We start from the raw sequence: 22,841 nt of genomic DNA on the forward strand, positions 1-22,841 counted from the left end.
CAAAATGTTTGACATCTAGTTTAATTTGTGTGGCATAGCACTCTACTCTTGCAAAATGTGGGGTGCGACTCATACATGATCATATTCATTCAGGTTTATCAGTAGTGTAATATCTTTTGGGTTCTTTTATAGCTAAAATAGATAGAATTGTCGTTAAACTGCCCGCATGTTATCAGAAATCAGCGGGCCACTGTAACTTGATAATGCCCTCATATTGCTTGACGACGGGCCATTATCACGCCCGTTGTTAGGTGACGTCATAGGGTAGGGATAGGCGATGTCACGTTCAATAGTGACGTCATCTGGTTTGTTCTATGGCGTTTCCATATTTGTAAACGTTGGTCAGTGACATTTGTGTTGATTGCAGGAAATATTTCAAAACCGATATTATTGTTTTTATTTATTTGATAACAAATTCCTTCCATTTTAGCTACAATAACGGTAACGCTCTTTTTCAGGGCATTATCATTTGCAGTCGGGCAGTTAATGGAAGACCTCGGGCTCTACAAATGATAATGCCCTGCAAAATATCGTTACCCTTACATTAACTACACACATAAACTCTGGATGTAGGCTAATTGAAAGACTTCTACTTCTTTAATGGTAATACAGCATGCTTTCCGGCATGGGAGATAACTCCCACCAAGTTAATACTGAAGACCACAATGGACACCATGCGAGAACTGACGATTATCAATAGCTTGGTGTTCATAACAATTTGCAACAGGTAGTCCATCGAGAATCAAGATAAAAATACCTCTACCTTACTCAGATTCACAATAAGGCATTATCAGTAGGCGAGTATCAGACAAAAACATTCAAAATGACATATAATTGAATAAAAAGCTGATGTATAAATATCTTGTCTTACACAGGGATGGTCCGCGACACAGGCAGATGTATAAATGTAGACCCCAGACTTTGTAATGGTGGAGTTTCTGACATTTTACATTCAGCGCAACTGCGGTTACTGTCCCAAAGTTCTGCTGGGATTTTAACAAACAAACCGGATGTCGAAGGACTATCTGCCAATATTCACACAAATGCTTCACACGTAACAGCCCAACACACAGCGCTCTCATGCTTTTATCAAAAGGGGTGCGTTCCAACCGCTCCTCTTCAAACGCATACCAATGAAAACAACACAAGGCAAAGCACCAGCGTCCATTTGAATGTGTGTCTTGTCACATCAGATCAGTAGTTACATTATTTTCCACACCGCAGATGCTATGTTTTTATCAAAAGTTTTTTTCTCAGGTTTCCCGCATCTTCCCAAGGCAAGGACTATAAAAGTCCAGTTTCCACCCTTGCCGAACTAGGCTAGTATTATGGAGTTACATTTTGGCTTGCCTAACGAGTCTATGCATAGTCCAATCAAAATCGAGCAACGAAATCAAAATCCGGTTCGTTAACTGTCATGCAGATTTCGGTCGATTACAGGATTTGCAAAGCATGTCCACCGCCAACTCGTTGTCACCAGATATTTTCCAAATCTTTTTATGTTTTTAATCAAGGTGCTCACGTGATTTGATGCATTTCGAGATGTAAGGCCCGTTTTATCACAATATAGATCTTGATTATCGATCAGATCGTCCTGACCGGGAGCCACCATTTTGTGTGAAACAAACGCAAGTGATACGAGAGGTGGAATCTGATTGGTCCTTAGGAGAGGCTTAGAAGGGACATAACTGGTAATAGCCACTGGTGGCGCTACGATCGAGCCCAGTAATTCCAGCCTAGTTCGGCAAGGGTGGAAACTGGACTTTTAAAGTCAGTTAACTCTCTTGCCTCGGGAAGATGGGTTTCCCGCGACAGTATACGGGTCCATCGTGTCTAAGAATGGCATAAAATGGCTTCCAAACATTGTGGCAACAATGTTGCGAAAAGATATTGATCTGGGTATAATCGCAGTTACATTTACATCACCACCATTTCATGATATACTAGTTTCTTCAAACGGACTCGCTCCGAAAAGTCAACAAATCAAAACAATGAAAAAGGTCAGCAAACATTTCAGACTTATTCACATCTGTCGTATTCTGTGGGAGAGTCTGTAAACGACTACATATCACACGATGTGTCAACTGTCAAGTACACTAGCTTTGCCCAGGTGCTAACCTTGATACAAGAAACAGGCAACAGTGCAACATGGCAACCTTTGACATAAAGTCAGAATTTCACCTTATGCCTATAAAACCAGATGACTTATACCTTTTAGGCAAACAATTCAACCATAATTTCTACTTTGACAAATATCTACCATTTGGCTGTTCGCGCAGCCGACTTAATTGGCTGCCTATGCATCTTGTCAATATCTTGTCAAATTGTTGTTTTAGCGACTCTCATCTTAATATGGTTATACAGTTGCTTTGCTAATCCTCTTGTGTAGTTCGAACCCCGGTTCGCCCCGATTATATTTCTAGGTTTGTCAGCACCATACCCGTGCTCGTGGGTTTCACCGAAGTTGTAAACGTCTGAGACCTACATCTCTTCGGGCTTTCCTCCCACATTAAGCTGATACGCCGTGATATAACTGGAATACTGTTAAAAGCGGCGTTAAACCAATATCACTCACTCACTCTTGTGTATTTGCTCAGATTTAATTAATCAGTGATCGTTGTCAGTGTGAATTGGGTTTTTGATCCTTTATAGTGTCCCCTATTGATACAATTAGCTGATGGTAATAAAGCCGTGAACCTATTACCACGTTTTCATTAATCACAAAAAGAAACTGTGCACATAGTAAACCAAAATTTATACTGGAACTGCATGTGTACACAAAATATAGATGTAAAAACAGTAATTTTTTAATTGTATTAAACCTACACGTTTGTGCACGTGTATCTCGATAAACTGCATCGAGCACATGGATGTCAAAAACTGCTGTCAATTTGGGAGCTCAATTGTTTGATGTTTTATTGTTTAAAAAATTGAGCCATGATTCACGACAGCATAGCTCATGCGGCTATTGGTCAGTAGGGGGATGCCTCGATTTCCATTGCCACCGAAACACCATTTCAGTAGTGTTGAGACGTTATCACAACAATAATGAAGTTGCGGATCACCAACGTGCAGGATGTCCACGCATCACAACGTCAAGATAGACAGATGGATACGGTTGACCCATCTTCGGCACAGGTGACTGCAGTGGCCACTGCTCAGATCATTCCAGACTTCGTCGCATCCATCCCGACACAGTCAGGAACCGCTTACGTCATTTCATGATTAAGACGACGTCGTCCCGCCATACGACCTATCCTGACCCAAGGTCATACCGTCAAAGGTGGTGCCGAAATCACGTCCGTCAACCTCAGTTGTCGTGAGGGACTGTTGTTTTTACAGACGAGTCCGGATTTAACATTTCCCATTGTGATGGACGTCAACGTGTCCACGGAGCGTCATGCTTAAGCCTGTGGCATGGAGAGGAATCACTTTGGGGTGGTTCCGTAGTGGGATAATGCACGTCAGAGAACCCCTTTAGTTGTAGTTCAGGGTAATTTGACAGGTGTGGGCTACAAGAATCAGATTCTCGGACCATTGTCAATTCTGTTTCTTCAAAATCAGGATAATGCCCGTCCTCACAAGACTAGGGTTGCTATTGATTTTCTTCAACAGCACAATGTTCAAGTGCTGCCTTGGCCAGCAAATTCACAGAATCTCTCCCCAATAGAGCATGTGTGGGATGAAATTGTTTGACGTGTACGCCGTGTACCAGACAGACAGATAACCTTCGTGGTTTGGCAGCAGCATTGCAGTGAATATGCAAGACATTCCACAAGACATGTTGCCTCGGCAAACCTGGAGAGGGGCAGAAATGTGTGGCAAATCGAACACAAAAGAAAAACACTAAATAGGCGGATCGCTGGGGTGGTCCGGGTAGAAATGGGCTAAGGTGTAGCCACATCTTTGTTTGTTAATCTTTCCTTCTAAGGTAGTCTAACCATTATTCCTACACTATATAGAGGACACAAAAGATACAGCGAGAGTCATTAAGATTTTAGGCTCTTGTTTGAAATGCTCGAAGAAAGCTCGGTGATTGAATGAGACTGGCAAGGGGAGACAATAAGTGTGTTGCATCATATGACTCATATGAAATAAACGTCTGTTGATAAATATCATGATATTTCTTTGGTGTATACCTATTTGAGTGAGTGAATGAGTATGGTTTTACGCCGCTTTTAGCAATATTCCAGCAATATCACGGCGGGGGACACCAGAAATGTGCTTCACAAGTTGTACCCATGTCGGGAATCGAACGTTTTCGGCGTGACGAGCGAACGCTTTAACCACTAGGCTACCCGACCGCCCCGTATACCTATTTGAACCCTCGGTGAAGTGTAAGTTGAGACGGCAAGAGCAGGAATCATTTCTAAGCATGTTTTATGAAAGAGTTTGTGTGGAATATGAAGAACCTAGTAATTTATTGGGAAACTATTTTAATTTAAATATAAATGTTAAATGATATTTACTGATCAGTTGCTGGTAATATGACAAGGGTAATGTTTGTATTCTGGGAGAAATACACACAATTTGAGAATGATACAATTATTTATTTAACAAAAAAATATTTTTTTAGAATAAATTTAAAAAGAAAAAGATTTTTTATCAAAGGCAACAGCAAGACAAGTTGATATCCTGTCGGCATAATTCCTCAGAACTATATCTTGTGATCGTATTAAGATATTTTAGATTGTTTGGTTATTTCAAGAATTTATTAAAAAAATTAATCAAAAAAATACTGATAATAGTATTATGGGGAAATGTTGAAATGTACATTAAAATATTGCAAGACTATTTAATCATTTATTTCTGGCTGGTGAGTTCTCAATCGAATTGGGTTTAAATATCTCATATCCACGAGAAAAGATCCAAATTTGACCCAGGAAATTATTGACGTATCCTTAATAAATACTTTGCGTAAAGTTTATACTAGTATTTTGAATAATAAATTTTGGCATTTTCTAAAAATAAGATAAGTGAAGAGCAAGCAGGATTTATCTTACAGAGTCTTGTTCGGAAATATCTATTGGAAAAAGATGAGCTCCATGTATTTGCAGTCTGTCCATTGAGCACTGACCTATGATTAAGGTGTTTAAGGACGGGAACACCAAATTTTAAATATGTCATGCTTTGCCTATTGTTGTTGAACAAAAGTAGTGTTCACTATGTTCAAAGGACTGCGACATATTCATTACATCTGTTTAAACATGCAACATTTTTGTAAACTCAACACTGCAACATAATACCATCCATGATGTGATTATTGCTCAAGCTACATAATATCTGTGTACCGTTAGACTTTTTTTCAAAACCAACCTTTCTTACGCCGTCTGAAAGTATCCTAACGCCCGTGTCATTGTCTTCACCAGCAATACAGAAATGTATGTTGGACTTTGTACCGGCCCCTCTGACCATCCCAGTGTGGACGGTAATGAGGTAGAAGTAGCTATCGCACTTGTGGTTGTCAGCCAACAATGTCACGCCCCACTGAAATATACACGAGGAACTATGCATATCTACAAAAGTATATACAATAGACATAAAGGCAGTCAGGCCTTACACTGTGTTCACTTGGAGTACTGATCCGCCGCCCTTAAAATGTTAGTTTTTTTATGCCGGTGACAAGAAAGATATCCGAAAATGTGGCGTCGACTGACATTCTGCCATGGAATACTGTCTTGAATGTTGTATTTTATTCTTGAAAACAGAAATTGTTCAGAAAACTCTGTGGTTCAATAAAAGTTATTACGCTCTGATCAGGTCCAACTATTTGTTTCATTCATTGAGAGGCCCTTTTATGGTTTGTTACAGTTTGTTACAGTAACGACCGGTGAATCCTATCTCTGGCTAGGGAAATCCCCCTGAACTATCCTGACCAAATCAACGACGGGAAGTATGTTACGTGTGTTACCTGGAGCACATCCTGCCCATCCATGTACCGTGCCCAGAACAGGAAGATCACGAAGAGCACGAAGCAGACAAGAACTGTACCCAGAACGGCACCTTGGCCATTGATGTCGAACTTGCTGAAGACAGTGTTAAAGTCGATGACGTTCGGGGCGAGGTGGAAGGAAACGGTGGTGATGAGTTCTTCCTTGTCACCGCACATACACATGGTCTTCTTGTTATCAGGGTCTCGTTTAACCTGTTGGATTGACACTGACAGTTAGTGAGTGAGTGAGTAGAGGAACACCGGAAATCGGCTTCACACATTTTACCCATATCGGGATTCGTGACGAGCGAACGCTTTAACCACTAGGCTACCCGACCGCCTCACTAACAGTTAGTTGTATTCAAACTGACGCACTTTCATTATCCGCATCGCAGAGTCACTTTGTTCTCCATCATACGATGTAGCTGACTAAAGGGAGAGCACCGTGATTCAAAAGATAACTGAACATCAGACAGCCTGATTTAAGGAATGTTACAACCAGTAGCTCTTACTTTTAATACCCCTCATGTATATAGAATAACATGCAAGGTGAATAGAATAATTTTCTTAATATTAAAATACGTGACAAACATCAGTCCATGAAGGGTGTATTTAAAATATGAACAAATCATCAATGAGAACGTAATTAAACGTCTTGTACAATATATAATTATGTAACATTGAATTTATAAGCATGGTCGCAGAGCGTTAATCGCGCTCCCTACAAACATTCACTCACCCTCTCACTGACATAAGTAAGGTGGAAATCAGAGTTATGTGACTTCCGGAAACAGTAGCATTATGTAGCACGTGTAGATTTTAAACAGTGAAGTACACCTTTTAGATTGCCAGAAACATCTCGATACGGATACCAGTTCCGGAAGATTGGAATCTACCCGCAGATCAACTGCCGCTGCCACAGACGGACATTATTTTAAATCAATCGATATTGACCCCATGTACAGTTAAGATAACTCTGCCACCGCACGTGCTGTTACAATGGTTCACGCAGCAACGTATCTAACTATCAAACTATATGTTGTTTATTAGATTATGGGCGGCGCCCTTGATCTCACCTCCAAGATGACTTAATATATATATTTTGCCAGCTACACTCACTACCTATATGTTACGGCGGAGCACAAACACAGGCACAGCGACCCGATTCGTGCTTATATCTGTCATAAATCAGTACTAACTGTACACTCAGCAGCATCCCAGTCTGATCCCTTCCAGCTGAGGCAGGCTATATTCAGGATCCGGAGAGAGTATGGCGTGAGGAGCATCGCGGTATCATTGATGGCGTTTGTGACGCTTGTACCAGTGATAGTGTTTGTGACGATGGTATTATTGATGGTGTTTGTGACGCTTGTATCATTGACGGCTGCCTCTCGCCTTTGCCGGCTAAGTTCTGGAAGCTCGGGTTCTTCAGAAAGAACAAAACAAAACAAGTACAAATTTAGCGTTTTGGAATGTAAAGTACATTGTGGAATAAACATTGGGAGATGTGTCTCGTCTTTAGTTAAAGTGCGTGGTTACAGGAAATTATAGCAGTTTTGTTTCGAATCGTTTAAACACGCTGCAGCCTTCTGATTAAAGTTTATAAATGTTGCTAACTTTATATATCTTTAACCAATATATCCGTTTGTGGCACGTCTCTCACTGCCTGCCTTGAGCCAGACTGGAAACGTCATCGGGAAAGTCAAACACAGGAGCAGTAGGGATCACCCATTGAGTGGGAACCCAAACCAGAATTACCACATTTTCTCGTGTGGTAAAATGTGATGCCCTGTTATTTCTGATTCTGAAAACCCATGATGCCATGTTGTGAAATGATGGTTCCTTTTGCCTATGTTTCAGATTACCGTTGTAAGTGCATTTGATTACATGATTTATTGGGTTTACTCATGAAGCAGCAGATGATCCTACCAGTGCAATGATCAGTAAGCAATATATATTATATTAATTAAACAAATCAGAAAAATCTAAAACATTTGTAATCTATGTTCAGATATTTAATTAGCAAAATAAGACAAATGGATTGGTCAGCCACAAATGTCAATGTTCCAAACAAGCAGTGTTCCATTCCCCGTTCCTTGCTTCATACACAACATCACATATAAGTGCCATCTTGATCGAGAAACCATGTTAAATCTATTGCACAGTATGTCAATCACAACAATCACATGTGAACCATCCTTGTGTCTGATATTGAACGTAAGAAACAAGGGCATGCTATAGCCAAAAAAGTATTAATCCTGATTTCTAAGTGAAGGTGTTTTACTCTGGGTCAGACTCGGATGTGTCACTATCTAATGCAGAAAGATTGGCACAGAACAATTTATCTTCATCTACCAAGGATGTGCAGTCACAGACCGCAGTACATGGTTGCCCGTTGTCCACGCAGGAACATTCTATTCCACATCCATCTGGTTGTTTCGTTTCAGAACACACATGTAAACATGCTCGGAATAGGCGTAAGAAATTTCAGTCCAAACGCCATCATTTTCTTGAATGTCATCATGGGTTTTCATTAACAATAGTGGTAGATCATCATTTCTGACCACACTACATTACTAGTATTTGGTTATACTGGTGTCTCTAAAACTAAGCCACTTCTAAAGCCACTATTAGACGTTTGATGATTGGGAAATAGTAAGCACAGAGATTTATAAAGGGATGACTAGCACGGTTGGTAAAAATATGAGATAAATATCAAATTGAAACCTTGACACAAGAAGGGTCTGATCCCGAGCCAGCATAGGCCTGTTTTCGTGCAGGATCCTGCCGGGGCACAATACTCGCGGTGGCCAGTGATGTTCTTGGCATGGTGATCATACACCGAAATCGTCGGCCGCAGACTTGCCCTGAGATATTCGTCATAACAAACCGAATCATTCATTGGAATGATACGAATGCAGACTTGTTCAGACACTGATCTGTAAGCAAACCGGTGGTATAGCATTTTTGCAGGATCATTGGGTGTAAACTTTGGTTCATCAAAATACTCAAAGGGCGGGTCTTCGGGATCATCCTGTGTGGTCACTGCCCCTCGGAGTCTCAGTTTCTTGCCATCCTTTCTCGTCATGCTAGCCACTGTCACTCGGTGTTCCACCAGCTTAGCATTCCCTCCTACGACAAAGGGGTTCTCCTTCAGGACTATCAACTGCAAATGTAATGTGAAATCGTAAATAAACGTGCAACATGAAACCCGGTAATCAAGACACTACCGTTGCATATCACATCGTCCAGATTTACAAATTTCCGGATTAAACGAACCATTGGTCCTGCATACTGTTTGTATATCTTCATGTTCCCTATTTCAAAACGGCCGGTAGGGTAGTCTAGGGGTTAAGAGTTCGTTTGTCACGCCGAATGCCCGGGTTTGACTCCCTTCATTGGTACAATGTGTAAATCCTATTTCTGGCGTCCGCTGCCGTCGAGGTACTGGAATATTTCTTTAAACGGCGTTACACCACACCCACCCACTCACTCACTCACTCAACCGTGTTCAAAACCCTCAGCTACCTCTACTACAACTTTGATGGTGAAACTAGACATTGTGCATGTTCTTCTTCAACAGATGAGACTCGACATAAATATCTACTTTTGTCCTGATTTGTAAAGGCTCCGGATTAACGGGATCCAGCGAAACGAGGTTTCACGGTACTTCGTGTATCAGAATGTAATAAATTCTTGCTGGATTTCTTAATCACACAAAGAGGGTGAAACATGTACGTTTCCCTAAGTCGTAAAAGTTGATTTGGACGTCATTCTTTCAGTCACTCAAGTCACTTAAAAGAAATTAAAGAACACCTGATTCTTTCATATTACTATTCTTAATTTGCCATAGCATATTAAATACAGTCATAAGAAAGAATCGGGTGTTCTTTAACTTCCGTCAAAAAATAGCCACACTATTCTCTTTGATCAAAGGCTCACTCGGTCATACATAGCCTCACAGTTCTCTGTGATCAAAGGCTCACTTGGTCATACATAGCCTCACAGTTCTCTGTGATCAAAGGCTCACTTGGTCATACATAGCCTCACACAGTTCTCTTTGATCAAAGGCTCACTCGGTCATACATAGCCTCACAGTTCTCTGTGATCAAAGGCTCACTTGGTCATACATAGCCTCACAGCTCTCTATGATCAAAGGCTCACTTGGTCATTCATAGCCACACTGTTCTGTATGACCAAAGGCTCGCTTGGTCATTCATAGCCACACTGTTCTCTGTGATCAAAGGCTCACTAGGTCATTCATAGCAACACTGTTCTCTATGATCAAAGGCTCGCTTGGTCATACATAGCCTCACGGTTCTCTATGATCAAAGGCTCGCTTGGGCATACATAGCCTCACAGTTCTCTGTGATCAAAGGCTCACTTGTTCATACATAGCCTCACAGTTCTCTGTGACCAAAGGCTCACTTGGTCATACATAGCCTCACAGCTCTCTATGATCAAAGGCTCACTTGGTCATTCATAGCCACACTGTTCTGTATGACCAAAGGCTCGCTTGGTCATTCATAGCCACACTGCTCTCTGTGATCAAAGGCTCACTAGGTCATTCATAGCAACACTGTTCTCTATGATCAAAGGCTCGCTTGGTCATACATAGCCTCACGGTTCTCTATGATCAAAGGCTCGCTTGGTCATACATAACCTCACAGTTCTCTGTGATCAAAGGCTCACTTGTTCATACATAGCCTCACAGTTCTCTGTGACCAAAGGCTCACTTGGTCATACATAGCCTCACAGTTCTCTATAATTATGGCTGCACTTTGTCTTACTTACATTGCTGTCTATAATTTCATCATTGTCTTCTGTTTCAACTGTGGCGACAGTCAAGGTAGACCCGTTGACGCCCTGAGGGTCGTTCTGAAGAACACTGGCCGTATTTTTCTTGACATATTGGATAAATGCATTCTGTTCCACTTGACTGGAGGAATTTTCGAACACCAATACACTGGCCATTTTTAACATATTACTTACAGCCTCCATGATGCTGTTGATATTCTCTTTTAACTAAAACAAAACAGATTAATAAGACATCCATTAACAATTACCTTTTTGAACATATGGTAATAACAGTAACAGTCGCAATACAGTCACTACCTTTACTACCACCTTCCAGGAATGGCGGGTTCAACAGTGTGTCCATGATATTTCGCAGACCCGTGAAGCTCCTGGGTAGTATAGGTCTTCAGCAACCCATGCTTGCCGTAAAAGGCAACTATGATTGTCGTAAAAGGCGACTAACGGGATCGGGTGGTCAGGCTCGCTGACTTGGTTGATGCATGCCATCCCATTTGCGTGGATCGATGCTCATGATGTCAATCACTGGATTGTCTGGTTCAGACTCGATTATTTACAGACCGCCGTCATATAGCTGGAATATTGCTGAGTGCGACGTTAACCAACAAACAAACAAACACAGCAAACTATTCTACTTATATTTCAGAAGGATTTCAACCAAGGATCACATATTTCAAAATTTCAAGTTTTGTAAAAGGGTATTCACATGTATGTTAATGAAAGGAGGTACGACACACGAAGTCATATGATTTAGTGATGGTCTATGTACTGGATCACCAATCATGATTTGGTATTGACGATTGGTTATACCCCTAGTAATTCGCACTGTGGTTCGGAATATACAGTTTGTCTTCCTTGATAACAATATCACCAATGCCACAGCATCGATAGCTCACATGTATTGATAGGCCGTTAGGTGACACATACCCACAGATACACAGTACGCCCTGCCTACATGAATAATTACGAAAGTCAAGATCTTCAGGGTAGTCAGGCTCGTGTCGTAAAATAGATATATGAAAAAATGTGTCTGTATATACTAGATATGTCACACTTACCGTTTCGTTAGCCCGGTCTAGTTTCAGCTGCTTCTTGCGCTTCAGCAGATCCTTAAGATACTTCCTCTCAGCAGCATTCAATTCATCTGCCTCTGCACCTGCGTGTTCGCTGTCGTTATATGAGCTCTCAACCTCGACACCAGTGATGGCGTATTGTTTGTTGCAGTGGATGATGCTGCTGAGCAACGACCCCACAGCTGTAATGAAACATACATACGCGAAATCGTTACAAATGTTCAGATTGTTTTCTGTAATATATTGCATATCATTAGACAGATTTGGGAGGGAGTGGGTCTATGAAGTCGGGGAATTCATGGGTATTTTCTTTGCCCTTCCACAAAGAATTAACAGATATATTCCGGACAGAATTGTTCAACACACTTAAAGTTTTATTATTCAATCCCTGTGGACGACGATTAAGTTCGAAGCACTGATTCAGTTAATGATGCAATTAATCAAAACTTCAATTTGTTCTTATTTTCCGTCAGGTCTTTTGATCGTACCATGACACTGTATAAGACTTGGTTAAAAGCAACTTGAGATGATTAATTTCTTTGATAGGCATTCAGAAGTTGGAGTACTAAGTACGGAGAAGCATTTATGGATGAACAACTTCTTTGTTACAATTAAGAGCAGCGTTTCGGTGTAGGTTCTGACACCGTTATCAAGCACGTTATCCTTACTAAGATGATTGTTGTCAGTTTTCAAATCCAAATACCTTTTGCGATTTACTCTAAAAGGCTAAAGCAATATCTCATTCAGGCAAGAAAACATCAGCAGCTGTTACCGGTACATATATGATTGGCAGAGCTCTGGTATGTTGCTGACAAACATGGAAACATGATCAGGGCGAATATGGGATTTGAACCCACGATCAAAGGCGTCTTTGGCATCTAAGGAACGAAACTCTGCACGCCGATTTACGACTGGGTCAGCCGTGCCACTGCATATATTTGGAGGATAATCCCCATGCAGTTATTACGAGTGAGAAACTTTCGAATCTATTCCCCTTCACAAGCATTGGGTCTCATTTCACAAAATGGCGATCGATAGGCAACATATCCTTTCTCAATTTATTAATGTGAAGGAGTAGTGGCCATATATGTTTTCTTCTAACATAGGGGGGGGGGGGGGGGGGGGGGGGGGCACGCTGTGCAGAGTTGCGTCCCTTGGGCATGCCAGAAACCTATGATTGTGGGTTCGAGTCCCGGTTCGCCCCGATTATGTTTCTAGGTTTGTCAGCACCATACCCGTGCTCGTGGGTTTCACCGAAGTGGTAAACGTCTGAGACCTGCATCACTTCGGGCTTTCCTCCCACATTAAGCTGGCACGCCGCGATATAACTGGAATACTGTTAAAAGCGGCGTTAAACCCAACTCACTCTTCTAACATGGCTCACATGTGGTCATTTGGAGTTTGCTTATGCCTTGTTACAACTATTCACAGCACACATTTGAATACTAAAGGTAATTTATCGCTAAAGAGTTATGATTAGTTTTCAATAAAGTCATTAATCTATAAATGAATCATGTTTGCTTGACATGGTCCACTTACCATGTGTCATGTTCTCCACGTCTACAGTTTTGAGCGTCGAGTTGTAAACGTCCATCATATTTGATGCGAGGGCAACGAGCCTCTTGCCGGCCGCTTCCTGTGTACCCAAACACTTACAATAAAATGACGAATACCAGTTCACAGTTTGCAAATGATTATATACTAATAGTATGCAAAAGAATTGGGGATATTTTGTTTTGAGGTGAACCTACAGGAAAATACACCATGTCTGGCAATGTAAGTGATTAATGTGGCAAGAACATGTCCGAAGAAACAAGCTTCCAAACACAACCATGTGACAGTCATGAAGCACGTGACGTCGGACAGGGGTCACGCGCATGGGGTGGAATGCCAGAAATACCATTGTCACTCAGACTCGGTTGTGAGCGGGCGCATATTGTTTTCTTAGAACCAAACGCTCAAAGACACCTCATGAAACACATTTAATCATTAAGGAAGCAACAGCATTGATCATGCGATGTTTGCAACGTCCTCAACGTTTACATGACATGGGCATGTTACAGGCGGGCACCTGTCAGAATATTGTTGCCGAAACGCTGCATGTTTCTCAGTCTGTCATCGGTAGATTAAGGGCCCGATACCAACAAACACATAACGTCGATGATCGAGGCCGCTCTGGACGCCCAAAGGCATCAACTCCAGCCCTGGACAGATAGTGAGTGAGTTTGGTTTTACGCCGCTTTTAGCAATATTCCAGCAATATCACGGCGGGGGACACCAGAAATGGGCTTCACACACTGTACCCATGTCGGGAATCGAACCCGGGTCTTCGGCGTGACGAGCTAACGCTTTAACCACTAGGCTACCCAACCGCCCCTTGACAGATAAGTCAGAACGATAGCATTAAGGAATCGGTTGCAAACTACCAATCAAATAAGGGACCGGTTGCAACAGGCAACTAGTGTGAGGTACATGCCCAGACGGTGCGAAATCGTCTACACAGATGGTATTTCCTTGCACGACGTCCACGTGTCATCCGCAAACTTACTGCACGTCATGCTACCAGTAGAGGTTCTTTGGTGTGAGTTCTCCAAATTGTACAAGAAAATACCTGATTGCCACAGATTATAGAAATAAATACACTGAATATTTTATGGTGTTTTTTTTGTTGTTTAACGTCGCACTCAGCAATATTCCAGCCATATGACGGAGGTCTGTAAATAATTGAGTCTGGACCCGACAATCCAGTGATTGACATCATGAGCATCGATCCACGCAATTGTGATACGATGACAAGCATCAACCTAGTCAGCAAGCCAGACCACCCGATCCCGTTAGTCGCTTCTTACGACAATCATAGTCGCCTCTTACGGCAAGCATGGATGAAATGGAGTTTAACGTCCCATCCAAGATTATTACTCTTACATAGCAACGTTACATTCATCGTGTCGAGGTTTAAAACTAACATCAATGAATTTCTTATGACAGAACAAACAATAGAGTTTGTGAAAAGCAACATTACAGTCGTTACTGTGTTGAGGAGTTCGGGATTAGCGACTTCAGTGGCCAGACTTTCGGAGAGGAGAGTGATGGAGTCCGCTGAGAGAGTCTGCCTCGTCGTCTTCATCATTTCAAGTTCGGCGTCAATTGCTTGTGTGAGGGACTCAACGAATTTCTCATTCACCTACATCAACAGACAAATGTACAATGCATTCCTCTAATCCATTCTTTATTTCGTTTAACCTTTTCAATATTCCCTTTTTCTTCTAAAATTTGTGTTACGTCAAGAACCTTTTCCATTTTGTTCAGCTAATTTTCTGCGTCTTTTTCTTTAGCTTCATTTTTATTTCGCTCATGAAAAGTAAATTATTCTTCTTATTACTATTAGAATTAGCAGCTTTCCCAAAGTAATTGTTCATTAATTTACCATGGCCAGCATTTGCCATTGTGATAATTTTTATTTTCGTAATGCTTTAGTGTATATTTTATTGTAGTTTTTAATAATTCCACAATGTCATGTTTTTATCATATAGAAATTAATTATACTCTTCAAAACAAAAGAAACGAAAAACGGATATTTTTGGCCATAAAAGCAAAATTAGCGGACCAAGAGGTGCAAAATGAAGAGGTTGAATGTGTTAAAGTGTCAATGACAAATTTCCCGGATCAAAATGATCACAACAAGGACATGCAAACCATTAGTCGGGAAACACGTACGATTCAGAAAAACGCACCCAGTGCATTAACAAAAAGGTCATGGAGCTGCACACACTGCCAGCACAATGAATGGTATTAAAGTTCACGGTTTTTTTATTGCTAGGCATCTGCGTCAGTCGAACAGTGACAGTTCAACAACAAGATCAACAGAAGTGCAAAGAAACAACGTCAAAGGCCGCTTGCAGGGTTTTCAATGTAGCGCCCAGCACCATCACAAGGCTATGGGATTAGTTTCAACAGCATGGGTCAACACGCAATCTCCCCCCAAAGTCGCTGCATCCGACTGCGCCACCTACGTCTATCACAGTCACCCCAACCGCATCCCAAATACCCGGAAGTGCGCAAAGACTCCGAACAGACCGTACGAAACCGTTTATGATCAGCAGGTCTACGAACAAGACGTCCTGTTCGGCGCGTCATATTGAGTCGACAGCATCGTCAAAGACGACTGCATTGGTGTCAACACAGGGTATGGCCTCAACTGCGATGGAAAGATGTCTGGTTCAGCGACGAATCAAGATTTCTCCTCCGTCGAGGGGGTGGAAGAGCACGGGTCTACAGACGTCGGGGAGAACGTTACGCCGCAAACTACGTACAGGAAGTGGACAGGTTTGATGGGGGTAGCGTTATGATGTGGGCGGCTATCTCTCATCATGGCAATCTTACATCAACGAAATTCTCCTACCACACGTCCTCCCAATTGCAGTCAACGGCAACGGTGTATTCCAGCAGGCCAACGCTCGACCGCATACAGCACGGATCACAAGAGCCTGTCTTCACAACAACAACGGTGATGTTCTCCCCTGGCCCTCAAGATCCCCGGATTTGAACCCGATAGAGCACCTGTGGGATGAATTGGATAGACGACTACGCCGACGTCGACCACAACCCCAGACGTTGCAGCAGTTGTCTTTTGCATTACAGGTCGAGTGGGCTACCATTCCCTAGGATGTGATTCGCATACTCGTCTCTTCCAAGGGCAGGAGATGTCAGGCCGCTATCGATTCCAACGGGGACATACGCGTTATTGATGGTAGCTGACCTTCACCTTGGGCTTTTCCTATGTACCGATAACTGAGATGATTACAATCACAAAGTCCTCTCTACACAACATTTTGGCTCAAAACCTTGTACGGTTCCTCGTATAAATGTATTTTCCTACCTCACACAAATCTGGCTTTGCGTTTCTTTTTTTTCTTTTTGAAAAAAATAATATTATTAAATTTTATTTACCCTCTTCCACTTTGCAATTCTGATAAAGATAACATGATTAAAACTATCGAGTGATCTAGTTTTATACTGGGTGTCTTTAATTGAGAAAATCAAATTTTGAGAGACTAAAAACATTGAGGCTCGCCTGTTTGAGAGGGGTAGGATGTGGTCAAGTTTGTCGTATTTTATGTGGGTTTGATTCTCTTAATGGGTCTTATGAAATAAAGTGTCTGCAAGTTCTATGAAGCTATTTCTGGCTTTGGGGTTAAAAATGTGTTTGTAATTAAAGGTATCAGGATTACCATCTAATACCAAATTCCAATCTCCACAAAGAATAATACCTTACTAACTCGGCTATCATTTACCCTTATGTTTTCTGTCAATTCAGATTTATCTTGATTGGGGCAATATATGTTTATCAATGTGTATTTTTTTCTTTTAATATAAAGGGCTTCATAATTTTCACCTTTCACATCAGAGATATTAATTATTCAATAGTATTAATAGATAAAATGGCTGCCCCTCTGGAAAACAATTATGTAAACTAATATAACATTGCAGGGAGAATAGGGGCTGCGCCCCTCATGGTTTATTCTCCCTGCAGTGTTTTATTGTACGATAAACAACTCCCACTCGTCGTTTATTGCTTATATGAGATATCAACATCATGTACAGTCTCTTTAAGGATGTTGATAAAATGTACAATCTGTAATGATATTTACCCAAAATTTAATATTGATGATTCCCTGAATGGAATACGACATCGGAAACGTCCATTTTACGAACATTTTACGGATTAAGTTTGGTATTTCCCGCATATTCTCACAATCCTCAAGCCGAACATCTCTGCCTTTTCTCCTAATACCGATTGTCAGGTCTCTCCCATTTTTGGTGCGATCGCTCAGCCACTGCGTTTATCTGCGTAGCCAAGCTACATCTATGGGAAAAAAACGTATAAGACACTCTCCAAAATGACGTCGTCAAATATATGACGTCATCAAGTTGCGAGCGCATATTCGAATCTCGAGAATGACGTCATGACAGAGCAATATTTGTCGTGGAATAAACCACGCTTCGTTCTATCATTGTTCTTTGCGATTTATCGTGTAGCTTTCACATATCACCCCATAGTAACATACTCTTACCTGGAATGGAAATTAAACACAATGTTCATAATACACTCACCTCCTTTATATTCTCTTTGATAGAGTTATAAGTTGTTCCTGCCTCAAGAATCAGAGATATATCAAAATCTGCGTCCTCACTGCCGACCTTCTGCACATCTTCAGTCGTTACGGTCGTGAAATTCTGGAAGATAAGTTTACAACTAAAAATACCATTAACCAAACAAAAAGGGCCCGTACATCTGTTATTCTCACCGGTATTTGTCTTTTAAACAAGCTATGTCAACATCATAAGTATTAAGTCTTGAAATCTTGTTTCAGTTAAATGAGGCCCCTATTTTAAAAAGTCATACTATTTATCCATAAGTTGTTTTTCATTTTGTTTTGGATTATTGCCGTGGTAACATATTGTGTATTCATCGTTTAATCTTGTTGCGGGTAAAAAGCATCATAAGGGAACTTTCAATCTTTTATCGGTCAATTAAACCTTTTTAATGCGCAGTATCATCGTCGTTGTATACACTTATCTTATCTCATCTTAAAGAAGTTGATATGAAGATTACACGAGGGAAAATTGCAATATATCCAAAATATCAAATTTTGTGTATTTTGTATATCCAAAGGAAATCAAATTTTGCTGAGGCCGCCTGTACAAAGCTTGTTTATTGTTTGTACATATTGAGGGCTTTCCGCACTACTTCATTCAGTTTCTATTATTTACTTTAATAAGGGTTTGTTTGATTCCATACAGTATGTCGTTGATTTTTTATGTCTTAAAAATAACTTCATTGAAAATATCACAAATGATAATGTACCGGACAGTATAATTGCGTATGTGACAATAATAGCTATAAATGCTATATTCATTGTGGCAACTTTGTTTGGAGGGTTATGAAATGATTTGAAAAAAAATAAACGATATATAGAAATTACAGTGAAAGTTATAATCTTTCGTAGGCACAGAAAAAGTAACATGAGTCCTGTTAAACAGCATGCATACATAAAAAAAGGGAAATTACATCAGTAACAATACAGTTACAGACCCATGGACTGACTAATTAAGGTTTATCACACGCCATTTAATTGAACTCTTGCCATAATGTAGTTGCAATACATTTTCCCAATTAACACCTGTCGCAAGGGACAGACCTTTTGGGTTTGTACTCGGGGACGGTGTTACGCAATTGGAGCATTCACAAAATAATAAACAATCTACTTAGTTCTGTACTGTTCGCATCCTCTTTGGCAGCCACGAACGTGTTAATAGACAATTGGTTATGCTGTCCAAACGCGGGCGGATTGAGGCATGCGTACTTGGTCCAAATTCGTTCTTAAATAAATTAAGTAACTGATTAATTTGAACATTTGCAAGAAATCGGTGATCGGATGCCTTAATACATTTCATTTAAGATAACGTTAAATTATTTTAAGAGAAAAATTAAATATTATTTATAACGCAGAGGATTCCAGAGAAAAATACATTTAAAACATTCTAGTTCAGAAACAACACTACATTTATAAGTGTAAGGCTTCTGTTTACAATAAAATTAGCTTGTTGACTATGTGAACACTATTAAACTGAGCTCAGCTGGATTTCAGTGTAGATATAACATGCGAAATTCCACGGCAATTGCGTCAGAACATGATGACTATTCACAAATACCGTACAAACCGACAGCTCAGCACAAACCAAATTCAATACCTTCAAGTGATGATAATAAATCTTTCATCGACAAGATTTATCCACTCCGTTGGATAGAGTGCTAGAGTGTGTTACTTGTCACATGGGATAACCTCCAAACCGATTTCAGCACTTTCAAGTAATTATAATATAGATGTCACCTTATCACCGTCTGCTAATCCGCTACATGTATGTGCAGGAGATAGACCATAATATATACTAGAAGAAGACAGATTTTTTAATTCTTCCCCGCCTGAAGTAATGTTTCGTAATGTAAATAATCCATTCAATTTGTTTTTGTTTGTTTTTTAACTAAAGTTTACCGGTTTATATTTTGTAAGAATAAACTATTGCGTATTGAGCGATTATCTCCTTTAGCTATAGGTGTAGTATAGGTCTTTATCACGCACTGACCTCGCAAGACTGTACATTGTATCTCATTCAAGCCGTACCACTGAGAGTGAAAGATTATCTTCCTTACCCGAATAGCTCTGTTGCACACTACCTTTGCAATGTATCGTATGCTAATTAGTCAGCCAGCGAGAAAGGTTCCAGCGAGGAATTCTGATCAAGCATTTAACGCACACTCAATCTTTCTCCCTTCACACTGCTATTGCAACTTATTTTCAACACGATTAAATACCAGGCAGATTAAATACCGTAAAGTATGACTTTATTTGTTCAATATACAACACATGCAACGGGTTTGATATGAGAAATTTTTAATTAGTTGTCTTCATAATAACATGTATGGGGCTTGCTGTGCACAGTTGAGCACAAGATTATTTCAAGTAGTTCACTGTATGTAAATAATTATTCATGTTGTTTCATGCGGCGGTTTACGGTTCAGCATGGTTTATTGCTTTGACATTTATTTTTAACTTTCGACAGTGATTTTACACCCGTATATGTGCTTTGCTTCTGGATACATAGGAAATCAACAGGTTGGACTGTAGTTTGCAATCATTTTCCTTCAAATCTAAACAGAAGGTAATCACAACACAAACCATGTTAACCAAACGGAACCGTACACAAGAGTAATGACATACGCTGTGTGCCCGTGTGCGACATACGCTGTTAGTCAGAAAGCGCAGGTAAAATCTCCAACTTAAGTAAGTAAGTGAGAGTAATGAGTGAGTGAATAGTACTTTGAATAGTATTCCACATATATCACGGCGTGTCAGCTTGATGTTGGAGGAATGCCCGAAGTGATGCAGGTCTTAGACGTTCACCACTTTGGTGAAACCCACAAGCACGGCTATAGGGCTGACAACATAATCGAGGCAAACCGGGATTCGAACACACTGTCATAGGTTTCTGGCGTGCCCAAGGGACACAACTCTGCACAGCGAGTACAGCGCCTTAAGCGATTGAGCCAACTGTGCCCCCGTACACAACTGTAACAAACTATCATACTACAAAGATGTATTAGATGAGATATGTATTGCGTAACATTTTATGAAGAAACAGTGGCAGTATTACACTATCACACACTTCAAAACATATGCACAATAACACACAGGTACATTCAAAATACAAAGGGGGTACATTATAACAAATACATTTTGAAGCAAATGTATTAAAATGATATGGAAACACTATGTGAATTGAGCAAAACTATGGTAATGTTGAACATACAAGGAATTTGTTTATATTACGATCTTGGAAATATTTTCTGGATAACTGTTGGTAAAAATTATTAAGAATTGTTCCTTTTAACAGAGTGTACCAAATTCTTTATCATGATTGAGGATTATTTGTGATTCTCTTTCTTGGTTGTATTTTATACAACACAGTGCATAATGTTGCCCCTCTTCTAAGACACAACAGAGACGTTGTTCCAATGGGGTTGGTGTTTCTGTATATTTACCAGTTTCAATTTTAGTTTGTGATTACTTGGATAAAGTTTTGAGAAATGAGACCTATGAGCTTTTTTTTTACAATATGTAATAATAATTCTCAATTTATAGATGACTTGACCGACCTGTATGCAGGGTCTCCTACAGCGCCGCAGCAAGGCGGTGGCATCTCCATTTGACGCGGTGGGGTCGCAAAGAACGCCATGCGACGGCGCGCACTTTGAGCATGCACAAAGTACGCGCCGTTGCTCTGCGTTCTGACATGCGCGCAATAGGAACGCCGTTGGGTTGCCGTGGCAGCGCAGTTAGGTCTCCTACAGCTCCACAGGAGCTCTGTGGGCGCACACCAAGGACGCACATGATCGCACTACGGACGCAGTGGTAGTCGGCGGCGCTTACCCGGAGTGTTATTTATTTTACTGGGGTCTCACAGCGACTACACGGAGCTGCCACGGCGATCATTGCGCTCCAACGGCGCTTCTACCGCGTCCATCAGCGTTGCCAGTGCGTTGTGAGCCGACCCCATAAATGCATAAATATATTCTCATCTTTGTCACTCTCATTTCACCATGACTGTTGTACGCAAGCCGGGCTACTCCTTGCCTACATGCATGTCAAGCAGGCCCAGGATGATGCAAACGTTGTACACCTCATACAGGGACGGAGACGGAGGTGGGCCTCAAGGCGTAGGTGGCTCTGGGTACGGCAGTGGCTGGGCGTCGGCAGAAGGTGGCAGTATGGTCACTATCATCGCCTCATGCCTGAGCTGCGGTATGCCAGTTACTGCAATTTCCTCCGTGTGCCACACGACATGTTCGATGAGCTTCTCAACAGATATGTTTTTCTTCTAGTACCCCCTTGCCGGCCATGATGGTTTACGTGGACGTGCGGCGAGCGACGAGCGACGAGCGACGAGCGACGAGCGAAATGGCAACTTATTTTGGCACGCCGTCAGCGCAGTGTACGCGCCGTGGAAGCGCCGTGGAAGCGCAGAGACAACTCCTAGCACGCCGTCAGCACTCTTTGAGAGCGCAGTCAATCGCCAGCTAGAACGCGGTAGCACGCCACGGGAGCTCCGAAGCAATGCCTCAGTCGCTGTAAGGACGCCCTGATATCTCCATCTTGTGAAAATTTTAAGTAAAAGTGCAACGTTTTTAAAAAATTTCCTGCGATCCCTCGGCGCTCTGAGAACTTTCACAACGCCGTGCCATCTCCGTGTAAACGCGGTAGAGTGTGACAGAGGTTTTACACTTCCTCTGCATATTACATTATGTGGCGGGGAACAATTGATGCTCTGCAGCAATCTCCATTTGGTTTTTTTCTCACCCATCGTACTGGCCGCCCCGAGGGCTATGAGAGACAATAAAACACATATATCACAATATAAAACATCAAGGGTTACAAGTCCCAACTGTATGACTCGGCCAT

The 22,841-nt window shown here is 41.2% G+C and overlaps 1 protein-coding gene across 1 annotated transcript in view; it reads right to left on the minus strand.

Moving 5' to 3' along the window:
* Window positions 1-22,841, minus strand: part of LOC124132288 — a 95,619-nt gene that overhangs the window by 13,287 nt on the left and 59,491 nt on the right. Inside the window, exons 8-16 of the mRNA XM_046496143.2 lie at window positions 17,935-18,057; window positions 14,843-15,004; window positions 13,360-13,456; window positions 11,806-12,002; window positions 10,727-10,957; window positions 8,660-9,098; window positions 7,132-7,358; window positions 5,912-6,145; window positions 5,317-5,487 (exon numbers count right to left, since the gene is read on the minus strand). Coding sequence (XP_046352099.2) covers window positions 5,317-5,487; window positions 5,912-6,145; window positions 7,132-7,358; window positions 8,660-9,098; window positions 10,727-10,957; window positions 11,806-12,002; window positions 13,360-13,456; window positions 14,843-15,004; window positions 17,935-18,057 — 1,881 coding nt within the window. The remainder of the gene's footprint in view (window positions 1-5,316; window positions 5,488-5,911; window positions 6,146-7,131; window positions 7,359-8,659; window positions 9,099-10,726; window positions 10,958-11,805; window positions 12,003-13,359; window positions 13,457-14,842; window positions 15,005-17,934; window positions 18,058-22,841) is intronic.

The sequence above is a fragment of the Haliotis rufescens genome, unplaced genomic scaffold, assembly GCF_023055435.1.
Source record: "Haliotis rufescens isolate VD_foot unplaced genomic scaffold, xgHalRufe1.0.p SCAF_20, whole genome shotgun sequence".
Classification (NCBI taxonomy): domain Eukaryota; kingdom Metazoa; phylum Mollusca; class Gastropoda; order Lepetellida; family Haliotidae; genus Haliotis; species Haliotis rufescens.